At 42.9% G+C, this 27,601-nt stretch overlaps 2 protein-coding genes across 6 annotated transcripts in view; one reads left to right on the top strand and one right to left on the bottom strand.

Moving 5' to 3' along the window:
• SHLD1 (shieldin complex subunit 1) overlaps positions 1-18,690 on the bottom strand; it is a 107,930-nt gene extending 89,240 nt beyond the window's left edge. Inside the window, exons 1-2 of the mRNA XM_069955113.1 lie at positions 18,475-18,690; positions 16,167-16,305 (exon numbers count right to left, since the gene is read on the bottom strand). The gene's annotated coding sequence lies outside the window, so the exon portion shown is untranslated. The remainder of the gene's footprint in view (positions 1-16,166; positions 16,306-18,474) is intronic.
• Positions 18,691-19,175: 485 nt separating this feature from the next.
• Positions 19,176-27,601, top strand: part of GPCPD1 (glycerophosphocholine phosphodiesterase 1) — a 53,309-nt gene continuing 44,883 nt past the window's right edge. The window contains exons 1-3 of one of the 5 annotated variants that reach the window (XM_069955359.1): positions 19,523-19,593; positions 23,003-23,121; positions 24,837-25,049. Coding sequence is in view for 2 of the 5 variants with exons in the window: in XM_069955357.1 (XP_069811458.1) it covers positions 19,545-19,593 (49 nt within the window). In the remaining 3 variants the exon portion in view is untranslated. Of the gene's footprint in view, positions 19,417-19,500; positions 19,594-23,002; positions 23,122-24,836; positions 25,050-27,601 lie in introns of those variants that run through there. The other 4 variants (XM_069955357.1, XM_069955358.1, XM_069955361.1 and 1 more) reach the window with 4 other exon arrangements.

The raw sequence follows: 27,601 nt of genomic DNA, 5'->3' as shown, positions 1-27,601 counted from the left end.
TACTGTCTTACTGTGTGAACTGTGACCAAAATAAGTCCAAATGTTCAGCAATGCTACCAAGTGAGGAGAAGAATCCTGTGGCTGACAAGACCATCCTGATGTCTGATGAGATTATTGCACAGTCTGAACATGGACTTGAAAAGTCAGATGAAATTAATGATAATGTATTGCATGCAATGTGTATTGAAAATGTCACCCAGCAGTTATGTGATAGCAGTAAGGTCATGTCAGATTTGCTGCCTAACATGCATTTAACCCATAACTATGTCCCACAACCTAAGCAGGTAAATGATGGGTGTACTACAGCGTTAGTTCCAATGAATGCAGAGTGTGAACTAACCTCTAAAGCAGAAAAAGCAGCAGAGGGGATTCGCTCTAGTGTGCCCCTAAAGGTCATGATGTGTAATGACGAGAAGATTGCATGTGATGAATGTGCTGTGCTTCCCCTAGAGGTCATGGTGTATAATGACCAGATGATTACATGTGATGAAGGTGCAGTGCTGCCCCTAGAGGTCATGGTGTGTAAGGACCAGAGTATTGCATGGGATGCATGTGCTGTGGTTGAAAGCAATACAGAGAGTTTGGTGGCCTTTACTGAGTCAAGTGAGGCCAATGTGGTTGCTAGTGGCAACCAAATATCTGCTGAAGATAACAAGGAGGGTAAGCAGACTCACAAGCCCATGGGTTCATACTATGCCAAGAGAGTGACCTACAAAGTCAAACAGCATGTGAGAAGTGACTGTGGCAGTAAGCGGTATGTATGCTGGGTTTGTGGGGCACGTTTTTCCCAAAGTGATGCAGTGAGAATGCATGTGGTGCGGAAACATTGTGAAAATGTGTTGTGTATTCTCAAACCTAAACTATGTTCCTACAACAGCTGTGCTGTGCCCAATAGGTATCTCCGAAATAAAAGAAGGGGAAAAAGTGACCAGTGTGAATATGGTTGTAGACTGAAATGTTGCATGGAGATAGCCAGATGTGCTTGGCCTGGTAGGAAGCCGTATGCACGTGGTTTGTCTGAGAGCGCCCCCTGTGTCTATGACAGTAAGCCTAGTGTGGGTGACCGTGTTACAATGCAGAGCCAGATAGACCTGAGTGGTGCATCCAGTAGGGTTAGTGAGGGTCACACAGTAGTAGCATCCAGTGAGGTTAGTGGTGGTCACACAGTAGCATCCAGTGATGTTAGTGGTGGTCACACAGTAGTAGAACAGCCACCGCTTATTGTTATAGAACCTCTTCTTTGTCAGGTCCCAGAAGCTGTTCCTGTGACTAATGTGAACATGCCTCAAGTAGCAGGTGATGAGATGGTGGCCAGAGAATGTCCGGCTGAAGAGCTTGTGTTGGCTCACACATTACCTCTTACAGGGAGTCTTGAAGTTACTGAGGCTGATGTGAATAATGAAGAGGTAACTTTGGAGGAATCATGTCCTCAGTACCAAGATGTGCATGAAGGAGCTGGTATGAAGACTTTCACTTTGGAGACTGAAAGTGAATGCAGTCTGTATGTTGCCCTGTCTGAAGTGAGAGGTAGTGAGAACTGTCAGTCAATGTCTGAGCCGAGTGTCACTCATACAGTCCCATCCAATGTAGCTGGAAGTGAGAGGTTTCCTGTTGCCGAGGGTAACAGCCTGGATGTTACCAATAAGGGAACCCAAATTACATATGAGAACAAGGACTGTGTGCACGCTGAGAGTGGTTCTCAGTACAGCCGTCCGATGCATGTCTCCACTTATGGACGTGGTCATGAAAGAAATGAACGGCAAAGTGAGAAAGTGGGGTACGGTGGTTCTGTGTTATGGAAAATGCGGGGGAAACAAAAACCTCATGAAAAGTGTGATGTGTGTCCCCAGAAAAAGAAAATGAGGCATGAATGGTGTCACATCTTACCCCAATGTAGGACCTTTGACCCAGGAGGGGGTGTTAATAAAGTGACAAGTCCTATGGCCTTTGTCAGGGGGGGAGGATATGTGGCATGGTGGGGTTGTAAGAGGCAGTTCTATGCCTCTGGAGTGGGAATTGTAGTTCAGGTGGAGCTCCTGGTCCAGATACTCCACTCCAGTCCAAGAGCTAATGAGGCTCTGAAACCACCTGGTGGAGCTCTATTAGAGACTCCAGAGCTTCCCAGGTGATGGCTCCCAGGTGAAGACTCCCAGGGTGGGAGAACACAGGCAGTGCTAGGCCTGTGGGAGCTGCAGACAAGAAGTCTGGGTAAGACCAGTGGAGCTGGTGATATTGAGCATTAGGCTCATAAGTGACAGCTAGGGAAGCTGTGGTGTTAGTCAGTGGCTAGACGGCCTAGGTTTTATTTTATTGGCAGTGTTGCCTATGTCTTGTGTTTTTTGAACGGATAAATAAAGCTGACTGAGGTCAGTATAAAGCGTACAGCACTGACTGGACTGCAATTTGTGATGTGCCAACCGTCTCAGGCCCAGGAGATGGCGATCCCAGCGAGTGAGTAACCCCCAGATTGTCACAATATATATATATAATGGTGTGTGTGTATTAGCACTGCTGACTCCAAGTGTTGAGGTGAATAGACTGTATATAGGAGCTGCAGCCATTCTCCGGCCTCATCAGTCCTATGTAATTGCTGCAGCTCCTATGTATAGTGTATGATGACATCACCAAGGCAATACGGTGTATTTTATTGAGAAAAAAGTAAGGTGGTATACAGTCCTTAGGTGGTGGTCACTGCATGGCGGTAATATTGGTCTGTATATAGTGTCATTATGCAGTGGTCACTCTTTGGCATTAATATTGGTCTGTATATAGCATATATACTGTATATAGTCATTACTGCCATAGATTGACTACCACATAATGACACTATACAGACCAATATTATCGCCATACAGTGACCACCACATAATGACTCTATATACACACTATATACAGACCAATAGTACAACCATAGAGTGATCGCCACATAATGTTGGTCTGTATATAGTGTGTATATAGAGTCATTATACAGGGGTCAGTCTATGGCAGTAATTTTGGTCTGTATATAGAGTCATTATGCAGTGGTCACTCTATGGCGGTAATATTGGTCTGTATATACAGTGTATATAGAGCCATTATACAGGGGTCAGCCTATTTCAATAATATTGGTCTGTATATAGAGTCATTATGCAGTGGTCAATCTATGGCGGTAATATTGGTCTGTATATAGTGTGTATATAGAGTTATTATGTGGTGGTCAGTCTATGGCGGTAATATTGGTCTGTATATAGCGTATATATAGAGTTATTACTGCCATAGATTGACTGCTACATAATGACTCTATATATACACTATATACAGACCAATAGTACAGCCATAGGGTGACAGCCACATAATATTGGTCTGTATACAGTGTATATAGAGTCATTTATTATACAGTGGTCAGTCTATAGCGGTAATATTGGTCTGTATATAGTGTATATAGAGTCATTATGGGGCGGTCACTTTATGGTGGTAATATTGGCCTATATATAGTGTGTTTTCTTCAATAACGGTATGGAGGTAATATTTGGTCCTGATTATAGTGATTATTTTTTAATTAATTTTTTTAAAGCAATTCATATAAATAGTTCTTGTGTTTACACCACTAGCGGCAGTCCTGACATGTAGGGGCAGTCCTGGCATTTAGCGACAGTCCTGGCATGTAGCGGCAGTCCTGGCATGTAGCGGCAGTCCTGGCATTTAGCGGCAGTCCTGGCATGTAGCGGCAGTCCCAGAATGTAGCGGCAGTCCTGACATGTAGCGGCAGTCCTGGCATGTAGGGGCAGTCCTGGCATGTAGGGGCAGTCCTGGCATGTAGGGGCAGTCCTGGCATGTAGGGGCAGTCCTGGCATTTAGCGGCAGTCCTGACATGTAGCGGCAGTCCCAGAATGTAGCGGCGGTCCTGACATGTAGGGGCAGTCCCGACATGTAGGGGCGGTCCCGACATGTAGGAGCAGTCCCAAAATGTAGCCGCGGTCCCGGCATGTAGCGGCAGTCCTGACATGTAGCGGCAGTCCCGGCATGTAACCTTCTGAACTGAGTAAGGGCCCTAATACATGGAGCGAAAATTGTCCGAATCAGGACGCTATCGCTCTGTGAGGACACTGGGGAACATGATCAGGTAGTATAAATCACAGACAAGGCCTGAGGACACCGGGGAACGTGATCAGGTAGTATATATCACAGACATGGCCTGAGGACACCGGGGAACGTGATCAGGTAGTATATACAGTATCTTTATTGTTTACTATATACAGCAAGGATTGCACACACATCACTAATGATATACTGTATATATACACATAGGGGGAGATTTATCAAACATGGTGTAAAGTGAAACTGGCTCAGTTGCCCCTAGCAACCAATCAGATTCCACCTTTCATCACTCAGATTCTAAGTAGGTGGAATCTGATTGGTTGCTAGCGGCAACTGAGCCAATTCTTCTTTACACCAGTTTGATAAATCTCCTCCATAGCTTTTGCTGTAGTAGGCTCTCTAAGCGAGCTCCATTCTACCAGATTGGCGCTCACTTCTGCAGAATATCAGGCCGTGTAATACGGCCTTAAAAGTGGCCGTATGCTTCCAATAACTGCTGGCTGAACAATCCTTCAGCTGACAATTATCTCTCCCATCTGGTCCCGTCCTCACCATACACAGAAATTTGGCACATCTGAGTTTTCCTGTGTTTTCTATAAGAGGGGAAAGCCATAGCCATACAGATCTGATGGCGGCTTATCTCTCTTAGAACAAAGAGGTTGGGCATTGATTTTCCATCAAGCTCGACCCCCTATGTCCACTGATATCATCTGTCAGAGGACTGTCCAGAGAGCCCCATACACCTTACACTGATGGCCGAACCCACCAGGAGCAACAGGTACCACCAACAAAAGAGTAAAATGTATGGGTACCTTAAATTGTTGCTAAAATATTTCAGCATTTGGGGCCCCACCTTTAACTTTGCCCAGGGGCACATCTAGTCTAAAACCGGCCCTGCCCTTAGGGCCCTATTCCACGGGAAGATTATCGTTCAGATTATCGTTAAATCGTTCGAATCTAAACAATAATCGTTAGGTTGAATAGCAGTTAACAATTAGCTACCGAACGAGAAATCGTTGATCGTTTAATAAGACACAGGTGTCCTGTTGGGTTGAAGTAAAGCATTAGACAAAGCACTTTTAACTATTAAAAAAATCTTCACCATATTACACAGAACAATAGTCATTAGTTGTGATCGTTACTAAGATCGTTTACTCCATCTGATCCCAGCAAAAAGATGAACGATATGGAATTACACTGAACGATTAGCGAACAACCAACAATGATTTTGGTGTCAACGATTAACAGCACATGAGCGACTTCTTATTGGTCGTTTGATCGTTGCCTGCATTTACACGAAATGATTATCATTTAAATTCGAACAATGTGACGATTTTTAGCACAATAATTGTTCTTTGTAACAGGACCCTAAGGGTACTATTACACCAAGCGATTTTTTGATGACTAACGATTAACGATAAACAATCTCAAACGAACGCTATTAAAAAACGACCTGAAATCGTTTGCCCAATTACACGGAAAGATGATCGTTACTTATGATTGTTCTTGCGTACGTTTTGTCGTCGCTATTGCGCACGTTTCAGCTATGACTTCTTATTACACTAAACGATTATGCGAACGATCAAACAATAAAAATAGGTCAGAATTCTATCAAATCTTTTCTTTAATCATTGTCTGCTATTACACGATCCAAACAATTTAACGATTTTTTGAACAATAATTGTTCCGTGTAATACCACCCTAAGGGTTAAGGCTCGACCACTCAAGGACATTTAAAGACTTGTCCTTAAGCCGCTCCTGTATTGTCTTTGCTGTGTGCTTAGGGTCATTGTCTTGTTGGAAGATAAACCTTCTAGAGCACTCTGGATCAGGTTTTCTTTTAGAATATCAGCGTACTTTGCTCCACTACACTTTCCCTAAACTCTGATCAATCTCCACGTTTAGCTGCTGTAAAACATCCCCAACAGCATGATGCTGCCACCACCGCCATGCTTCACTGTGGGAATAGCATTCAGCAGGTGAAAAGAAGTGACTGGTTTCCACCAGACACAAAGCTTAGGGCCCTTTTCCACGGGACGATTATCGTTCAGACTATCGTTAAATGGTTCTAAACAATAATCGTTCGTTTGAATAGCAGTTAAAGATTAACGACCGAACGAGAAATCGTTGATCGTTTATTAAGACCTGGACCTATTTTTATCGTTGCTCGTTCGCAAATCGTTCGTAATGAATAAGACGTCGTTCGGTCGTTCGCAGTAGTGACGAAGGCAATAGCGACGACAAGACGACCGCAAGAACGATCATAAGTAACGATTATCGTTCCATGTAAATGGGTGAGCGATTTCAGGTCTTTCTCAATAGCGATCGTTTGGATCATTTATCATTAACGATTAGGCGAACGTGGAATAGGGCCCTTAGAACTGAAGCCAAAAACTTCAGTCTTGATTTTATTAGACCTGAGAATCCTGTTTCTCACAGTCTAAAAGAGTCCTTTAAGTGCTTTTTTGCAAACCCCAGATGAGCTTTCATGTGTCTTTTACTAAGGAGAGACTTCTTTCTGGCCTCTCTACCATAAAGCTCGGATTGGTGGAGTGCTGCAGTGATCATGAACTTCTGGAGGTCCCTCTCATCTGTTCACAGAATCTTTGAATCTCAGCCAAAGTTACCATTAGGTTCTTGGTCACCTCTCTTACCAAGGCCCATCACCTCCAGTTACTGAGTTTGATGGTGCAGACAGCTCTAAGAAGGGTCCTGGTTCTTCCAAATTCTTCCATTTAATAATTATAGGGGTGACTGTGCTCTTCAGAACTCTCAGTGTGAAAATAAATGTGGATCATTCAGTATATTTATGCCTCCATACAATGCTGTCTCTGAGCTTCACAGGTGGTCCCTTCCTCCTCATGGCTTGGTTTTTGCTCTGATATACATTGTCAGCTGTGAGACCTTATATAGACAGCGCTGTGTCTTTCCATATCCTGTCCAACCAACTGCATTTACCATCTGAATCATGGTGCAGAACCATCTCCAGTCAAAGAGAAATTGGAAGTAACATAGAAAAGGCTCTGAATGCTTATTTACATGTTCTTTTTTAATACATTTTCAAATATTTCTAAAAGTCTGTTTTCACTTTCTTTTTAGGAAGTGCAGATTTTTTGGGGGAAAGTTAGGCTTTTATTTTGCCTAATTATTTTTCACAATTACAATGCCCATCATGTTTGGACAACCAAAGCTTTGGCTGTCAAGGAATAATGGGAATTGTAGTTCTGCAACAGCTGGAGGGCCAATAGTTTGACACTCCTGGATAGACAGGATAAAACAAAGTTCTACAACCTATACCTTCCCCTTTATCCATATGTTTTCTCTTTGGTTGAAGCAATGGATATGTTTTTTTTTCCAACTGTACTATTAGTTGGTATGTGCATGTGTTACTTCTCTTGGGATTATGGCATGGTTACCGGATTCATTAGTGATTGTCATTTGTATTAAGCACAACAATATCTGTTAACAATACATGGAAAACACATTATTTTATAAGCTAAGGCTTCTTAGCTAGGCCTATTATAGGCATCAGATTCCTGAGATACCTTAGGTTATTACGAGCAAGTAAAATGCCAATCATGCCACCCTTATTAAATTGCTTTTAAAGTGGTTTATAACTACAAGGGTCCAGCAAGTAATGAAGTTAGCTAAACCAGTCACCAGCCAATGTCAGTGCATGGAGGATAGGAGCATGTGATGAATAAAAGTGAGCTGGAATGGTGGTAGTAGAACTGGTGCAGCAAGAGTGAAGTCTTAACCCTTCAGCGACCCATGACGTATCTGATACGTCATGGTGCCGCGCGGGGTGTTCAGAGAGGGGTCCCGCCGGGTCATGTGCAGCTGGGGAGCGCCTCTATTAGCCGGCGTGGGTCCTGTTGCCGTGCCGGCTAATTAAGCCTCTAAGTGCAGCTGTCAAACCTGACAGCTGCACTTAGAGGCTTTCCTCCATGCATCCCTGGTGTCTAGTGGGACGGATCTCCCCCCGCGATGCGATCGCGGGGGGGGGGGGGGGGGGGGGGAGATCCGTTCTTCTGCCCGTGCCGGGCCTCAGCGTCTGAATGACGCTGAACCCGGCTCGGCAATAGATTGCTATGGCCTGCAGCAGGCCATAACAATCTATGACTGATCTGATGGATCTTTGCTGTGTATATACACAGCATTGATCTCTATGAGAGATCAGTGCTGTTTATATACAAGTCCCCCAGGGGGGCTTCTAGTTACAGTAAAAATAAAAGTAAAAACATTTTTTATAAAAAAAAATTCCCTCCCCTATTAAAAGTCCAAATCACCCCCCTTTTCCCATTTTATAAATATAAATAAATAAACATATTAAGTATCGCCGCACGCGTAATCGCTCGAACTATTAATTAGTCACATTCCTGATCTCGCACGGTAAACGGCGTAAGCGCAAAAAAATTTCAAAGTGCAAAATTGCGCATTTTTGGCCGCATCAAATCCAGAAAAAATGTAATAAAAAGTGGTAAAAAAGTCGTATATGCGCAATCAAGGTACCGATAGAAAGAACACATCATGGCGCAAAAAATGACACCTCACACAGCCCCATAGACCAAAGGATAAAAGCGCTATAAGCCTGGGAATAGAGCGATTTTAAGGAACATATATCTGTTAACAATGGTTTGAATTTTTTACAAGCCATCAGATAATATAAAAGTTATACATGTTACATATCATAGTAATCGTAACGACTTGAGGAACATGCATAACAAGTCAGTTTTACCATAGGGCAAACAGCGTAAATGCAAAACTCCCCGAAATCAAATTTTGTTTCAGATTTTTTTTCCGGTTTCGCAGCATATGTTATGGAAAAATAATGCCTGTCATTGCAAAGTACAATTAGTTTCGCAAAAAATAAGGGCTCATATAAGTCTCTAGGTGAAAAAATGCAAGCGCTATGGCCTTTTAAACATAAAGTGGAAAAAGCAAAAGTGCAAAAACGAAAATTGGCTTTGACCTTAAGGGGTTAAAGATAGAAGTGAGAGGTTCAGATTATGAAGGATGTAAAGGTCCCCATACACTTTATACTTTTATGTTGACCAAACCTACTCTTGTAAGATAAAAAAAATAAAAAATAACTGCCTGACCCCTTTGTTCTCATAGAAATAAGCCGCCGCCAGAGCGGTCTGGCTGTAGCTTACCCCTCCCCTCCCTGTAGACAACACAAGAACGTTTATCCATGCTGAACACTCATGTGTACAGAAAGGACGGGAGAGATAACTGTCTGCCAATTGATCAGTGGTGGCCATCAAAGGAGTTGCTGAAGAAGATGAGCCTTGCTGCTGCATTAAGGATGGACTGGAGGGGGGAAAGTCAACATGAGAAGGAATTAAGGCAACAGTAAGAGTTTTAGATAATTCAGCAGTGAGGAAAGGTCCGATTTTGGAAATATTTTTTGAGTTGCAGGTGATGGAGACGGGATTGAATATAAAGAGTGATTAGCGTCTAACATGACTCAAATACAGCAAGTTTGCTGAATAGGACTTATGGCAGTACCATACACTGAGATAAACATGGGGAGATTTATGAAACATGGTGTAAAGTGAAACTGGCTCAGTTGCCCCTAGCAACCAATCAGATTCCACCTTTCATTTTCCAAAGAGTCTGTGAGGAATGAAAGGTGGAATCTGATTGGTTACTAGGGGCAACTGAGCCAGTTTCACTTTACACCATGTTTGATAAATCTCCCCATCATGTTTAGGTGGGTTAGTAGATGAAAGAAGTTCACTTTTAGAAAGATTCAGTTTTATATATAGAGAGGACATGATGTCTGAGACAGAGGACAGACAGTCCACATCAATTATGTGTCATTGGTGCCAAGTAAACTTGGTTGCTTGGATTCATAGGTAATAAATATTGTCAAGGCAACTTTTACTTTTATTTTGGTGGATATAAATGTGAGTCACAAGTAGAAGCCATTGGAAAACAGAAACGAAGTGCAGATGCATTGTTATATTATAGTTTTCCATTTTTTATGTTTGGCCCAAAGCCCTATTCCACGGAACGATTATCGGCCGACATCGGCCGATAATGGCCGTTACGGCCGATAATCGTCCTGTGCAATTAACAGCAGCGATCAGGCGACATCATTCATGTCGGCTGATCGTTGCGTCGTTTGTCTTTCAAACATGTTGAAAGACAAACGACTGATACAGCAACGATATGCTGCCAGCGCTCCGTGGAATAGGAGCGTCGGCAGCAGACGCTGCTGTATCCTATGAGCTGCCCGGACAATCAGCAGCCCCCCCCCCGCAGCTCCCCATGCCCCCCCCCCCCCCCCGACTCACCCGCTTGCTGCTGCCGCGTGAAATAGCGGCAGCAGCGAGCGGGGAACGAGGAGCAAACAAGCGCTAATAGCCCGTGGAATAGGGGCTTTAGGGTCTTATTAGATGATTTTTAACGATTAACGATCGCAAACTATTGTTTTTCATTAACCTGAAATCGTTTACCATATTACACAGAATGATAGTCATTGTTACAATGATCATTCCCACGATCATTTACTCCATCTGATCCAAGCAAAAGAAGAAACCATTTTGAATTACAGTGAACGATTAGTGAACAAATACGGAACTACAGCGAACAAATACAGAACTACAGCGAACAAATGCGGAATTACAGCAAACAAATACGGAACTACAGCGAACAAATACGGAACTACAGCGAACAAATACAGAACTACAGCGAACAAATGCGGAATTACAGCAAACAAATACGGAACTACAGCGAACAAATACGGAACTACAGCGAACAAATACAGAACTACAGCGAACAAATATGGAACTACAGCGAACAAATATGGAACTACAGCGAACAAATACAGAACTACAGGGAACAAATACAGAACTACAGGGAACAAATACAGAACTACAGCGAACAAATACAGAACTACAGGGAACAAATACAGAACTACAGCGAACAAATGCGGAATTACAGCGAACAAATACGGAACTACAGCGAACAAATACAGAACTACAGGGAACAAATACAGAACTACAGGGAACAAATACAGAACTACAGGGAACAAATACAGAACTACAGGGAACAAATACAGAACTACAGCGAACAAATGCGGAATTACAGCGAACAAATGCGGAATTACAGGGCCCATACAAAAACCTGTGTAATAATCCCAACCAAAATACTTCCTGGTCATTCTTCCTTATGGGTTAAGGTGTATCTAAACTTTAAAACAAACTTCTGATATGCCATAGAGACATGTCAAAAGTTTTTAATTTTCCGGAGTCTGAGTGCTGAGACCAACTGTGATTACTAGAACAAAGGGGCATCAGCGTACATGCAGGGGCATCAACACAAATGCATCTGTTTTTTGCAAAAAAAAAAAATTGATTGGAAAATGCAGTATGCACCCAGCCTTATACAAATAAACATATACAGTATGTAGTTTTAAGGGAACTCGTTGTCATGAAAATGCTACCTCAGCTATCGGCATCATGTTATAGAGTAGAATGAGCTGAGTTGATTGATATATATCTTTTTGGGAAAAGGTTCAGTATCACTTGAAATTTATTGATTGAAACCTCTGAAGTTTCCATGCTAAGGAGTCCAGTCCATTGAGTGACACCGCCCACTGGACTCCTTACCACAGAATAAGCAGGGATTTCAATCAACAAGTTACAAGTTATACTGAATCTTTTCCCATAAAGATAAATATCAATCTGCACAGCTCTTCCTGCTCTATAACATGATGGTGATAGATTAGATAGCATTGTCTTGGTGACAGGTTCCCTTTAAGATCAGGTTAAAGAAGATTAGTGCATTTGAACTTAATAGACAGCGGTGCTCACTCATGAACTTTTTTATGAGATTGGAGACTCTATGTAACACATTTCTTCTTTCTTTTATGAGCAGTTATTGTGGTGAGAACACTGCTTTAACTGCTATATTAACAGCGCATATATATATATATATATATATATATATATATATATATATATATATAAAAAAGAGTTGCAATTGAAGACAGCGTCCTAAAGTATCAAAAAATATTATCCTTTATTTTGCCATATGCGTATAAAAATACAAAGTTTCGGCCCTTTAAAACATACTGAGCCTTTCTCAAGTATCATACTTGAGAAAGGCTCAGTATGTTTTAAAGGGCCGAAACTTTGTATTTTTATACGCATATGGCAAAATAAAGGATAATATTTTTTGATACTTTAGGACGCTGTCTTCAATTGCAACTTTTTTTTGGATGAAGTACTGGGTACAGGCCAACCCGGTGGAGGACTGTGCGTCTGCACGGAGGTTCCGCTGTTACAGACACACAGGAGCTGGGTGTTACATCAACAGTGGGTGTTACTTGTATAATAAATAATTTTTATACATTTTGGCTTACGGAATGCCTTGATGAACATTAAAAGCAATTGCTGTGCAGCCGCTCCCTTAAGTGGTTATATGTCCCCTCCCTGGTCTCTTCCTGTTCCTTTATCACAAATCTGTATGCTCTTCTTTAGATAACTTAATACATCTTATAGACTGCAAGCCTTAATAAAGATGTAGGAATTTTACACTATTATCCTAACACGTCTTATTATCTCAGTATATATATATATATATATATATATATATATATATATATATATATATTCTGAGATAATGAGACATAATCATTAGTCAATTGTTGCTGATAATGAAAACATTATTATATGACAGACAAGCTATTAAGGAGCCATTTATATGATCCTAGCAAATCCATGATGAGTAATCACATTTCTAACCCCTGACTTTCTCACGACTGAGGCCCGACCATTTCCCGTCTGTTCTGTTCCTGTGCCCAGTGACATTAAACTATCCCTTGATAGCCAAGACAGAGCTAAACAAGTTTCCAAGAACACGTATCCTTATGTGACCCCACCCCTGGCAACTTCATGTTTTGTTTTTGAAGCGACCAGATAATTCCATGTTGTATGACTGCCCTCTCCTTAATACCAGTACACATGTTCTGCCAAGCCTCCAAGTACCAGGAAGAGCAGCTACTGACATTAACCCTCTCCCTGCCAACTGTTTTGTGTGTTAGTCCTATTCTACATGGAAACTGTAATATAACCTGATTTAAAGGACACTTGTCATGTAAAAAAAAAAAAAAACTAGGGCATAAAAACATAGGACATAACAAATGTTTTTTAGTGACAGATACACTTCAGTTGTGCTAGAAAAAAGTCCCTTTAAACGTTGCTAACATATACTTCAACTCTTGTGCAGCTGCAAATCCATTGTAACATCTGCATGATTTTTGTTCCCACTATGTCATGGAAAAATTGTGTGCAGTTCTACGCCGCATCGCACCCTAAAATAGTTGTACGACACCAATTTTACAGCAAAGCATAGAGAAAACTCAGATATTTGGTTGTGCACCTTAAGGCCATGTTCACATACTGTATTCTTGCAATAAACATTTTTGCAGGTTGCAACAACGGCCGCTGTTTATAATAATAATAATAATAATAATATTTATTTGTATAGCGCCAACAGATTCCACAGCGCTGTTTATTAACAGTGTGAAATTACATAAGGCTGTATGGAACAATGGCCGTACTGTATACACTCTGTATACACTACGGCTAGTGTTCTCTGTGGCCACACAAAGTAATTGCCAGGTCTATTTTGTGTGGCCGCTATTCAGTGAACAGCAGCTACACCAGATAGCTTGTGCACACAATGTAAAGTACAGCTCCCGACTATACTATACATTGTGGTCTATGGCTAATTGGAGTGTGGGCACAGCCGAATATGCCCGCATTCCAATTCAAATAAAGTGTTGTTCATCCGGCTGATACTGCAGTATCGGCTGGATGAACATCTCGGACATCAGTTGTTGTTTGACCCAGCTCGGTTTAAGGCTGGGTTCACACTACGTTTTTGCAATCCATTTTTTTCATCCATTTTTTTTTTTTACAAAAAAAGGATGAAAAGCACATGGAAAAAAACGGATGCATGAGTATGCATTTGTTTTGATCCGTTTTTCCATTGAATTCCATTATAAAAAAATGGATTAAAATGAATCAGTTTGTTTTTTAACGTACACAAAAACGTAGTCTTAGGAGGAAGGATGATCAGCTGACCACACCTGCACGTATATTCCCTCCTGCTGGTGCACGGAGGTACGAGCAATCACCAAGGAACAGGCAGCAAGGATAGTTCCAGAACTCAGTCGTCCAAATCCAATTCCTTTATTGTAGCATAGCAAAAAAAAACTATAAAATCTTGCACACACATGCATCCGTTTTTTCCATCCATTTTTTGCAAAAAATGTATGAAAAAAACATATGGCAAAAACGTAGTGTGAACCCAGCCTAACAACAGCTGATGTTCTCACTGTGTGTAAACATGGCCTTAATGTGACTGGTTGTTGCACCAGTGAAGTCTTCATATTGCCCAGCATTATGCTGCGTTTACACGGAGCGATTATCGTTCGAATTTTCGCAATAACATATCGCATTTGAGTGATAATCGTTCCATGTAAACACGGCAAATGATCAAGCAAAGAGCAAGAAATCGTTTATTTTGATCTTTCACCATGTTCTCAAATCGTCATTTGTCATTCACTATAAATTCGCAGATCGCTTCGTGTAAACAGTCTTTCAAAGATTCACCCTATGTAAAAGATGGGCTTAAGCGATCTTAAAAGCGATCGCAATAACGATTTTTCTGACAAATTTTCTAACGATTTATTTGTCTAAATGCTGATCGTTATAAAAACCAAATTGTTGCTTTAAAATCGTTAAACGATCAATTGGGCGAATTATCGCTTCGTGTAAACGCAGCATAATGGTACTTTTACACGGAACGATAATTCGCCCGATCGCACAAGTAACGATTTTGAATGAACGATGTTTTGTTATAACGATCATCATTTTGCGATCACTTAAGCCTATCTCACACATAGGTTAAATCGTTGAAAGAATGTTTACACGGAATGATCTGCGAATTTTTGGCGAACGACCAATGATAATTTGAGAACATGTTGAAAGATGAAAATGAACGATTTCTCGCTCCTCGTTTGATCGTTCTCTGCGTTTACACGTACGATTATCGTTCGAATTCGATCGTTATCGTGCAAATTCGAACGATAAATCGTTCCGTGTAAAAGGACCATTAGTCTCAAAAACATAGAGAGGAACAACTGCCTTGATTCACAGAATAGATTTTATTTTAAATGGGTTATGTGGGCACCAAAACATGGCTCATGGCTATATGATTAAAAAAAAAAAGTAATACTCAACTTCCTGGGTCTCCTGTAGCTAAGTATTTTGCTCAGTATTTTGCAACCAAAACCAGAAGTGGATTGCAAACACGGAAGGGCACACCCTACTGAACTTTAGTGGATGGCCATCATTTAATGGCAAGTAACAGCAGTTATTTTTAAAGCAATGGCCGTTGTTTTAAAATAATGGCATATATTTGCTATTAAATGGCGCCTATCCACTAAATTTCAACAGTGTATGAACGTAGCCTTTCCGTGTTTTCAATCCACTCCTGGTTTTGGTTGTAAAATACTAAGCAAAAATACTGTGTGGGAACATAGGCTGTTTTCAGCCAATCTTAAAGGGAACCATTCCCGCTAAAAACGCTGTTCCAGCTGTAAATACATCCCTTTATGCCCTTCAGCACCGTTCCCGTAGTAAACGCTGTGAGCATTACGTATACGTAACGTAAAACTACTTTGTACAACTCACCCATCTAGTCATGTGGGCGGTCCAGAGTTCCCAAGTAGTCACAGCTGGCTGGAAATCTTGCCGCAAACCCGCCTCCCTAGCATATAGAGTCGCCAGTGTCACACAGGGGCCGTGCCTGAGCGCCGATGCTGCCAGGGAGGCGTGATTGCCGGCAAGATTTCTTGCCAGCTGTGACTACTTTGGAGCAAAGGACCGCCCACATGACTAAATGGTGAGTTTTACAAAGTACATATGTAACACTCACAGTGTTTACATATATATCCGGAAACAGTGCTGGGGGCATACAGGGACATAGTTAGAGCTGTAACAGCGTTTTTAGTGTGATTACTTCCATTTAATAGCTTCACCCACACTAAAAGCATCATAGATCCTCACAGATTTCTCTCCTGGGGAGATCTGTCACTTAGCTGACTCATATCTTTGGATGTCTTCTGTGGCTTTTTATTTTGTGTGGTTAATCTGTGTCCAGGCTACCTGAAGAGGCTTCTCTGCAAATGAAGTTCATGTTTTGTTTCTGCAACACAGAAATAAAAGGTTGAATAGGATGCATGTTTTCACACAGATTCCACATGTCTTTATTACAGTAAGGGTGGGTTCAGACTATGGAATCCGCACGAATAAATTCTGTCAGATTCCGTAGCTTGTACCCGTTCACGGCCGCGCGCATATCTGCCGGCTCCATAGACACCTTTCTATGGGCGGGCCGATTCCGCTGTCTATGGCACGGACGGAGAGGCACATGGCCGTGAGCGCGTTCTAGCGTCGGAATCTGCCGGAATTTATCTGCACGGATTTCGTAGTCTGAACCCACCCTCAGTAAGAATACCAATAAGTTATCTGCAAAATGTATAACAGCCATTTCATACTGGAAGGCTTTTTTTTAAATTGTAGTAGTGGTACCTTGGTTTAAGAGTAACTTGGTTTAAGAGCGTTTTGGTTTATGAGCTCACAGTTTTTCAAAATTGTGACTTGGTGTAAGAGCATTGCTTTGGTGTAAGAGCTCCCTGTATTGGGTGGGAGGGTGAGTGGAGGAGGGGCATGGTCTGCCTAGCGGGGTCTACAGCACTGTACTCTGACCCAGGAAGTCTCCCTCACCTTCCAAATCATAGCAGATCCACTTCAGGCTGGGGCTCACATCAGGGGACAGGACTGTGGAGGTAATCTCTTGCTCTAGCTGTAACCCCTCTCTCACCGGACAGATAGTGCTGCATTTATGTGCCACATATGCCCTGCTCATTCCTTCATACTCCCTGCAGTCTCTGTCAGCCCTTGTGTTTCCCATCCTCTCCATTACTGTACAGTAACTTATAATATTACATATTCTGCTGTTTCTGAATGTTTGTTTCATTAGTTTTACATATTATTCAGAATAATAAATCAGTATTTTTAGGGTGTGGAACCAATTGTCTGCATTTCTATGATTTCTTATGGGAAAATTTGCTTTGGTTTAAGAGTGGATTTGGATTACAAGCACGGCCCCGGAACGAATTATGCTCGTAATCCAAGGGACCACTGTACTTTCCCAATCTGTATAACTTTCTGGCAGCAGGCCTTTGGCACCTACATTTATATTTCGATCGAGGTTACCCCCGACACTTGCCTAGTTTACTGATGCTGAAGGTGGGCAAGAAGCCAGAAACAACCAAAGTGCCTGTTTCACACAATTTACATAACTCCCATTAACTTTATTGGGAGTTGCATGAACGGGATGGCACCATGTGCTACTCTGGTTACTCAACTCCCATCAACATTGATGTGAGTTGTGCAAACTGCGTAGGACAGCCATCTCAGCCAAGACTAATTATTGCAAATGCACAAGAATTCTAGAACAAATGGTGCCAACTTCTGAAAGCTGTATGCCAGTTTTACGCAACTCACTGTTTTGTGTAATGTCCCCTACGCTACTTCTTGATAAAGTGGATGGGGTGTAGTGGCAGGCAACGTGTTCGTGTTTTTCACGGATCAGTTTAAAGCATATAAATTACATTGATTACATCACATCTGTGTTTTTAACAAATGAACATGGATGTCACATCCGTGAAAAACACGGATGTGATGTAATCAGTGTCATTTAAAATGACTGTACCATCAGGCCAGGGCTGAAGCACTAGAGGCGGGCCAACCCACCCCCAGTGGGAGGAAACCCCCGCCCCTCTATGACACGGCTCCATTGATTCTAATGGAGTAGTGTCATAGAGGGGCAGGGGTTTGCTTCCATTGGGGGTGGGTTGGCCCGCCTCTAGTGCTTCATCCGGGGCCTGATGGTACAGTCACTTTAAAAAGCTTTTATAAGATCCATGAAAAACACGGACATGGATGCAAAATGAATGCCATCACGAATGACTTTTCACGGATCACGGAGGTAGATTGTGGACTTCATCCACATTATTAGTATATGTACCCTCCGCTGGAGACAACAAACATGTTGCACATAAGAAATAGTAAATTGCCATCTTGTTTGTGGATTTTGCTTTAACTCCTTTTTCCATAGATTTTAGTGGGAGTTGGCTAAAAACTGAATAAGTGACATGCCACTTCTTTTAGGGGGTTTTGCCTGTGCCAAACCGCCACCACACAATGCACTGTAAACAATGCCAGATGTTATGCCTGTTGGCATGACGCATGTCAGTCAATCCCCTGCCAGCACACCGTCACACCTCCATGTGCCCGCCCTGAAATCTACCTTTTATAGCATGTGTAAATTGTAAGCCTGGCACAAGGAAGGCCATGATCCATTGGCCCCATTCCACAGGTTGCCGTGGATACGTCCCACACCAGCTAAGTTTGTAAACAGGCCATCATGAGGCATGTCCAGTGCAATCTCCTGGCATCAGCCTGCACACTGAGCTGTACAGATTGCTTTGTGACAGGAAACTAGGGAATATTTATGAAGCCGGAAGACATCCTCTGTTAACCATAGCTACCAATCACAGTGCAGCTTTGTTTTTCTAAAAAGCTAACTCTATGAAAGCTGTGCTGTGATTGGTTGCTATGGGCAACATAGCCCATAGCAACCAATTACAGCGCAGCTTTCATATATTTTGCTTTTCAAAAATTGAAAGCTGCGCTGTGATTGGTTGCTATGGGTAACAGAGGCAATTTTTGTTTTGAACTGCATCATGAATCGTGCCTAGTTGTCGTATTGCCAATGCAGCCAATCACAAGTTTGTTATGACCAGCATAGTACAAGACGGATATCCCGCAGCCATCACATCCCAAACGCTCAACAAACACAAGTGAACTTCGCCACAAATCACCAAGCAGCCAATCACAGACGCTCTTCAATCGCTGACTAACGGAGGGTTATAGTAGCTTTTCTATGATTGGCTAGAATCCCGGCGATGCGCTATTGGCTGGGGCGGGTAGGTGGGCGGGGCTCGATGCGGCAGGGTAGAGTATGACTCTGTTACTAGATGCTGTCACTGTTTCCGGTGCTCAGTGCACTGTGCGGGGCTGAACGGCTTTATACCGGTCTGGACCGGTCTCGGGAGCGGTGAGGTACGTTGCGCTGTGGGGAGTTCAGACCCTAGCCGCTTATGCTGTGCACCTATTGGAGGTGTAACCGGGTGTGTGTCACCCGAGTGGGGTGTCAGTGAGGATTGTCAGTGTCCCCCGGAGCCCGCAGGTGAGAAGCTTTCTAGGAACTGTCCGTGCTGCCTCCTGCCTGCGCCGGCTGCTCTTATATATGGAATTGTTTCCTGTTTTCCAGGGAAGATCTTTGTGAGTAGTCACCATAGAAGGGAGATCCTCACCATGACTGCTGCCCGGGTTACCTTCCAGGTCCGAGGTGCCACACAGCCAGGTAAGAGCCTCCTCATGTATACTTACCAGCCCCTCAGGTAGTATCGGGGGCACTGGTGCCACACAGCAAAGTAAGAGCATGCCGCAGCCTCCTCATGTATACTTACCAGCCCCTCAGGTAGTATCGAGGGTCATTGGTGCCACACAGCCAGGTAAGAGCCCCTGCACCCTCCTCATGTATACTTACCAGCCCCTCAGGTAGTATCGAGGGTCATTGGTGCCACACAGCAAAGTAAGAGCCCCCTCCACCCTCCTCATGTATACTTACCAGCCCCTCAGGTAGTATCAGGGGTCATTGGTGCCACACAGCCAGGTAAGAGCACCCTCCTCATGTATACTTACCAGCCCCTCAGGTAGTATCTGGGTCACTGGTGCCACACAGCCAGGTAAGAGCCCCCACAGCCTCCTCATGTATTCTTACTGGCCCCTCAGGTAGTATCAGGGGTCATTGGTGCCACACAGCCAGGTAAGAGCCCCCTCCACCCTCCTCATGTATACTTACCAGCCCCTCAGGTAGTATCTGGGTCACTGGTGCCACACAGCCAGGTAAGAGCCCCCACAGCCTCCTCATGTATTCTTACTGGCCCCTTAGGTAGTATCAGGGTCATTGGTGCCACACAGCCAGGTACCCCTCTGCACCCTCCTCACAGGCTCATGTATACTTTCTGCCCTACCCCCCGGGCAGTGCTGTGGGTAATCGGTGCCACACAGCCAGGTAAGAACCCCCCGCATCCTCCTCATAGGCTTGCGTATGCTTTCTGGCTCTTCCGGTAGTATTGGGGATCATTGGTTTCACACAGCCAGGTAAGAGCCACCCGCACCCTCCTCTTAGGTTCCTGTATACTTTTAGCCCTACCCCGGCAGTACTGTGGGTCATTGGGTGACTAGAATGGGATAGACAGGGAGGCAAAATGCTGCATTGCCCTAGGGTATGTTCACAGTACAGAATCAGCACAAAATTTACAGATTCCAACCAGATTTCAAGAATGGCAATTCTTTGGCGGATGGCGGAGTGTGCGTGAGACCTCTTATTGAATCAAGGGACAGGCTGAACTTCAAGTGGAGTCCACAGTGCGGCAATTCTGCACCAATTCTGTGTGAACATACCTGTATTCACATCATGTTTCTGCCCTTCCATTAGTTGGCAGGCCCTCAAAACAGGAAACTGATCTGCCTATTAAAGGAGAAGTCCCATGAAACCTAAAACTCCACCCGCAGTTAGGGGGAGTACAAGAACATAAGAAAGTATACTCATACCCCCGCAGCGCTGCTTACTGATCTCTGACCGCCACCGGCCTCCACCAGCACCTGTTGCTGAAACGTTATGTACCTGGCTGATGGATTGCCTGCTCAGCTAATCAGTAACTGGGATGGGACACCACTGTAGTCACTGGCTGACTGAACAGACAATCCATAAGAGGTGCCATAATGTTTAGCAGCAGGAGTTGAGTATGTGACATACCTGGATACCGGGAGAAAATGACATCATGTGGCACAATTAGAATATTTGACCTATTAAAGTGTACCTGTCATTATAAAAAATTTTTTGATGTGTCATAGACATGTCAAAAAGTTTCAATGGTCCGGGCATGAGAGTTCAGACCTGTACCAGTCCTGAGAACTGCTCCCTGCTCTGTGTCAGTGAAGAGAGTCAGGCTCTGTAGACTTACATTAGGAGCCCTACTCGTCACGTCACCTTAGTGCAGTCTTCTGGCTCTTTCTCACCATCGGTACAGGCCTGGACCAATCAAAACTTTTGACATTTCTCTATGATATGTTAAAAGTTTTTTTTTTTTTTTAAATAATGTCTGCTTCCCACTTTGACGACAGATTGCTAACATAGAGCATGATTGAAGAACAAAAACACAATGTGACTATAGCCTGGAGAGGCTGGCACAATGCAATGCACAGCCTTTCCCCAGGTAATGTATATAATAATAGACAGCACACTGGGTGAATGGGGCCCTGCTCTCTAAAGAGCAGGGGTTTTAGTACTGCAGGGGGTTTAGACAGTTCCCAATCCCAAATCTCTGGAGTACCCCTTTAATCTAAGTATTGGGGTAAAATAAGGACATAGTGTACCAGAAGAGGTTATATCATGGTAACTGGCCTTTGGTTGGATAGTCATAACTTTTTGTCCATTATGCCATACTGCCACAGAACCTGAGATCATTGAGATATGTTCCTCCTCAATCATGCCAAGTAACGGAGCTAACCTGTGCCTTTCTGCTTCTTGTGAAACAACAGCTCTCTCAGTTGTAGTTTGGCGAGAGGCACCAGTTGGGACGCACTGCACTAGACGCAGAAATGTGGCACGTTCCAGTCCTATTTTACTTAGAGCATATTTCCTGAAGTTTCTTTTAGGTCTGATACCATTCTGTCCAAATCAATTCTGTCCAACTGAAAGCAGCCAGAGAGCAATGAAAAGTCGTGTATGACACTCTGCAGTCTCCTCAGTTACAGGTTCTTGAGGGTAGGGTTCCCCCCAACATGGATTAGGTTAGACCACAGATGTCTTACTAGTGACCCTCCAGAACTACAGTTCCCATCATGCCTGGACAGCCAAAGCTTTAGCTGTCTTGGCATGTTGGGAATTGTAGTTTTGCAACAGCTGGAGGACCACTAGTTTGACACCCCTGTGTTACAGTATCCATCATCTTCACCTGAAACAAATCTCAAAAAGTAAGATTTACAGAACCCCCATACACCTAGGAAATGTAGTACATATTTGCATACATACAGATGCCTTTGCATACATACAGATGCAGTTTATGTACACTTTTTAAACAAACGCTTGTAAATATGATTACATCCACATTTTTTGCCCTGGATAATAATGCAGCTAGTTCGGTCCTGAATCTGCAGTAGATTCCAAGAGCTGATTCATTTTGCTCCTGCTACTCCCGTGCTGAGGGTCTCGGTCTCTGCACCTCCGGCAATGATGTGTCAGCACATGTGACTGCAACGCTCGCAGTAAAAAGGTAACAGTAAACCGAGACTAGTGGGGGCAACCATAGGAATGACAGAGGACTAGTGAAGTGAATATAATGTACTGCACAAAAAAAATCCTTGCTGTTTCTACAGCTGGGGTCCGGAAGAGAGGACGCCCTTCTCCATATGTTACATCAATAGCTTCTTGCTAACCCGTTTTACGCGTGTGTAGTGTTACATGCACATAAGTCAAGTCCTGGTACGACTGCGTTTCTGATCTCGTGAACTGATTTGGGTCACCGTGCTTGTGTACATTTGTGAAACATATAAAATAAATATAGTTTCTCATCTTTTTTAACACCTGGTGCTTGTACAAGCAGTAACTATAGATCACTATGTAACTATTCAGCTTTCATAGATAAACAACTAAAACAATAATAGGTGTGCATCAGGCTGATTCATTCTTGCTCCCAATATAGATGGCTGACACTATATCGCCTATGGTAATCTGGCTGGATAGGCATGCTGCAGTAGATGAGTGGTGTGATCAGCGCTGGCTAATGCTACTTTAAGTGAACTTTTGCATTTACCTAAAGAGGTACAGTATTCTCATTTAGACTTTGTTGGCATATCTGCAGAATAGGTCTTAAATATCTGATGGATGCGGTTCCCGTTTCTAGGGTCCCTTCTGTCCCATCTGTCCTGGTTGCAGCATGGGGAGATGTTGGGAAGTCATAAATAGCCAACCAATGGGGTGATTTACACAGTTGTCATAACTCCGATTGACTTGAGTTGCATAAAAACATAGCTTGATTTCTATAATTCCATTAACGCCAATCCTGTGCATATGCTATACATGTCCCAGATGGGACTACACCTTCAAGATCCGTTTCCTAATTTACTGTTATGGTTTCAGCTTCAGTCAGTTTATACCTCTGGAGGACTCCGCTGTATGCCTCTGATGGAAAGCTGAGATGTATTCCTTTATTTTATTTTTTTTATAGGGGGTTGTTACGGGGCTGTTTATAGATTAGGCACATCTCTGAGACTTTGTTTTTACACCCACCATAACCCACTTACTGGCATGCTTCTGGTGGCAAATGGCTCCGTACATATAGCGGGTCACTATATAGTCTTTATGGCACTGTAATACACAGTCAGGCTGTACTTGGTCAGTACGTGAACAGCCTTGTAGGTATTTTAGCTGGAAGCTTACCGCCTTATTATATTCTGTAGTCTTCTAAATCTAAGTCAAAATTAGTCAAGTATTGTGACTTTTGTTCCCATTCGCCATCAGGGCTTTTTGTCCTTGGGCCGAAATGTCCTTCTGAGAGTGTGGAAATGAAGGTCTTGGTGCAAATAGCTCTTATAAGGCTATTCTGCAGAAAATAAAGCTGGTGTTACGAACTTTATCATATAGCTGACAAGCTGTAGCATACAAAACCCCATGCATATACAAATGGTATTATAATCTTCAGAAGCGTATGTGACCAGATTAACTGTGATTAATTGTGCCATATACTGCCCATATTTGTTGTCTCATTACTGGAAATTCATTTGTGTCATCTGATGACCTAAGTGCAGAGCGTCGCCTCCAGCCCGACCTTCTGTAAAGTGCTGAACCAGACTCTTTTTACTGTTACTTTGCTGACTTAGTTGAGCAGAAACCCCCACCCATACTTCACATCCTTATTTTTATGTAACGCTCCTAAAAATGTGTCTACGTCTTGGCACCCATATCCACTGAGAGTGACTGTTCGATAGATAGATGGATGTTCCTGGAGGGACCCAAATCTGTCTGTCTGTCTATCTATTTCAAGGCTTCTAATTAAAAAAAACAAAACAATAAATGGTGAACAGTTTTAGTGTGCTGACTTGTCATGGAAAGTCCAGCAATTGTTCAATATTTTATTCAGTCCATTAAAATGAATGTAACATTGTGAGCCCCTGCATGTAACACACTTCTGGGCTGTTTGACCCTTGGTCTATGGGGGAACCACCATGCAACATTGGCTTTAATGGACTGAAAAAATTGAATTGCAGAAAGTGCTGGACTTTTCACTGCATGGGGGTGTTTTCTGTCTTGCACAGTTTTTGGGGTACATGGCTTTTGGCTGAATAGAAATCAGGCGGCCGTTGATCTTGGAATCTTGGATGTATAGCCAGCTTAGGATACATTTTCGGTCATGCCTTTGTTTTGCTACCATCCACAATTTAGATAAGGTCACCAAATAGGACAAATGCTAATTCTTTCCTGTTTGCCTTCAGTAGTCAGCTGCGGATATATTTAACCAGTGATATTTTCTCTTCTAGTAAACAAGCGCTAGAGAGAAAAGAAGCCTGTAACCAAACCTGATCTGCTGGCTGTGTGACCCATGGAGCTTAGATCACCATGACAATATAAAAATAATCCATATGCAGCCTATTCCAATGAACGAATAGTATGGCAACTGTAGAGTGGTGTGGACTTTTCTTCAGCCGCATGCAAGATACACTACTTAGGAAAATATCTTCTGTTTAATTGAAGTAGGTCATACTGAGATGTGACCCTGTGGTTCCTGGCGTTACCAGTGTGAGCGAAGCACTGGGCCCAGTCTGAGCGCGTGTCCTGTGTTGTGGTAATCTTAGGGGGCAGTCGAGGGTCTCCCACTCTGCAGTCAGCGTGTGTGTCAGCAAATCTTCTGGAACACATTAATCAAATCTATAGACCCTATGCACCCAGTGTATGCCAGGAGTTTTTGTTTTTTTTATACAGTGAAAGTGGATGCTGTAGGCCACTGTATACTTACATTTGCCTGACTCTTCGGTCAGATCATACATTAGGGAATATTCCCAAGGACATCTGCTGAAGCATAAGATGAGGTGAACACACCCTTGGCCAAGGGTGTAAAAGTCGTGGCTGTTGCAACATTACAATTCCCAACAAGCCTGGACAACCAAAGCTTTAGCTCCAGCCATTATGGGAATTGTAGTTTTGCAGCAGATGGAAGGTCGGGAGTTTGACACCTGTGCGCTAGGCTTAGTCGCGATAGGCTCTGTTCATAACTCTATCATCTAATATATATATATATATATATATATATATATATATATAATATATATATATATATATAATATAATTTTTTTTTTTTTTTTCATTACAAGAGTGGAAAAATGAAAGTGATGGAGTGCTGATTCTGTTAAAGGAAAAGTCCGGCGAAAATTGTTATTAAAGTATTGTATTGTCCCCCAAAAGTTATACAAATCACCAATATACACTTATTACGGGAAATGCATATAAAGTGCTTTTTTTCCCTGCACGTACTACTGCATCAAGGCGTCACTTCCTGGATAACATGGTGATGTCACTTCCTGGATAACATGGTGATGTCACGACCCGACTCCCAGAGCTGTGCGGGCTGTGGCTGCTGGAGAGGATGATGGCAAGGGGACACTGAGGGACACAGGGCACTGGAGGGACACTGAGCATCCTCTCCAGCAGCCACAGCCCGCACAGCTCTGGGAGTCGGGTCGTGACATCACCATGTTATCCAGGAAGTGAAGCCATTATGCAGTAGTAAGTGCAGGGGGAAAAAACATTTAGGGTACAAACCCACTTGACGTATTTGCTGCGTGAATCGGTCTTAAAAATAAGCAGGCAAAACGCAGGTTGGCTTTATACGATTGTTCTGCGTTAAAATACGCAATTGCGTATTTTTGAAGCATGAAGCTTGTTGTTAGCAAAGCATCAGTTGTTAACAACCTGTGCGAAAAACGCATGTAGCTTCATGCTTCAAAAATACGCAATTGCGTATTTTAACACAGAACAATTGTATAAAGCCAACCTGCGTTTTGCCTGCTTATTTTTAAGACTGATTCACGCAGCAAATACGTCAAGTGGGTTTGTACCCTTATAAGCATTTTCCGTAATAAGTGTATATTGGTGATTTGTATAACTTTTGGGGGGCAATACAATACTTCAATAAAAAATTTCGCCGGACTTCTCCTTTAAATGACGGACACCAATATCATCCAAGGGAATCTGTCACTAGATATATTACACCTTAAATAAGAGCAGCATAAACTAGTGATAGAAATGCTTAACAGATCGGTGTATTACTTACATCATTCTGTTCAGCCGTTCTCCTAATATGCCGGGGAACAGGATTCCTGCTGCACCCCTTTCCCGCCCTCCAGATGTTGATTGACAGGTGACTGCCTGTACATAGCATGGATAGATAACTGCCAATCATCAGCTGGTGGGCGGAGTTTTCTGTTTCTCATGAATATCCAGGACTACTGGGCTCATGTACATAATGGAGAGGACTACTTATTGTCCATGTTATTCAGAAGGATATGTCTGGATCAGCTGCACACAACAATGTAAGTGATACATCATTCTGTTCAGCTTCTCTGTCACTACTTTATGCTTCCCTTAAAGAGTCACTGTCGTATTTTTTTTTTTGCAGAAATCAATAGTCCAGGCGATTTTAAGAAACTTTGTAATTGGGTTTATTAGCCAAATCTGCCATTATCTGCATGTAAAAAGCCTTTTCCCAGGTCCCCCCCTCCTTCCTCTTTTTCATCCACTCTGAAAAATCTGAAAATTGTGACTTGTTGCAGGAGACGTCCCCTGTCTGTTCTAGGGAGAGGGGAGGGGGGAGGAGGAAGGAGGGAGTTAGCCGGCAGCAGAAAGCAGATAACAGAGGATTACAGGCACGGAGCTGGGTGACAGCTGTAATCTGAGCTCAGACAGGTCACTGGTGATGGTCAGAACAGATAACGGGTGAGGGATTTGTAGATTAACTCTTTGTTGTCCTGTTTTGGTCTTTTCTTTAGCTCTCTCCATAGGAGAACAATGAAGACAGGGGGGAGAGCTTCAAACTGCTTTTTCATGATAAAAATGCATTTTTCGGATAATAAACCCAATTACAAAGTTTCTTAAAATCGCCTGGACTATTGATTTCTGCAAAAAAAAAAATTCACGACAGTGACACTTTAAGCCCCTATTACACGTGGCGATGGAGAGAAGCAAACAAGCACTGTCAGCGCTCATTTGCTCCTCGTTCCCCACTCGCTGTGATAGGACTGCCTAAACC

This window comes from Dendropsophus ebraccatus, chromosome 15, assembly GCF_027789765.1.
Source record: "Dendropsophus ebraccatus isolate aDenEbr1 chromosome 15, aDenEbr1.pat, whole genome shotgun sequence".
In the NCBI taxonomy this organism is placed as follows: Eukaryota; Metazoa; Chordata; class Amphibia; order Anura; family Hylidae; genus Dendropsophus; species Dendropsophus ebraccatus.
Note: the sequence above shows the minus strand (reverse complement) of the source record. Positions and strands in the feature narration are given on the sequence as shown.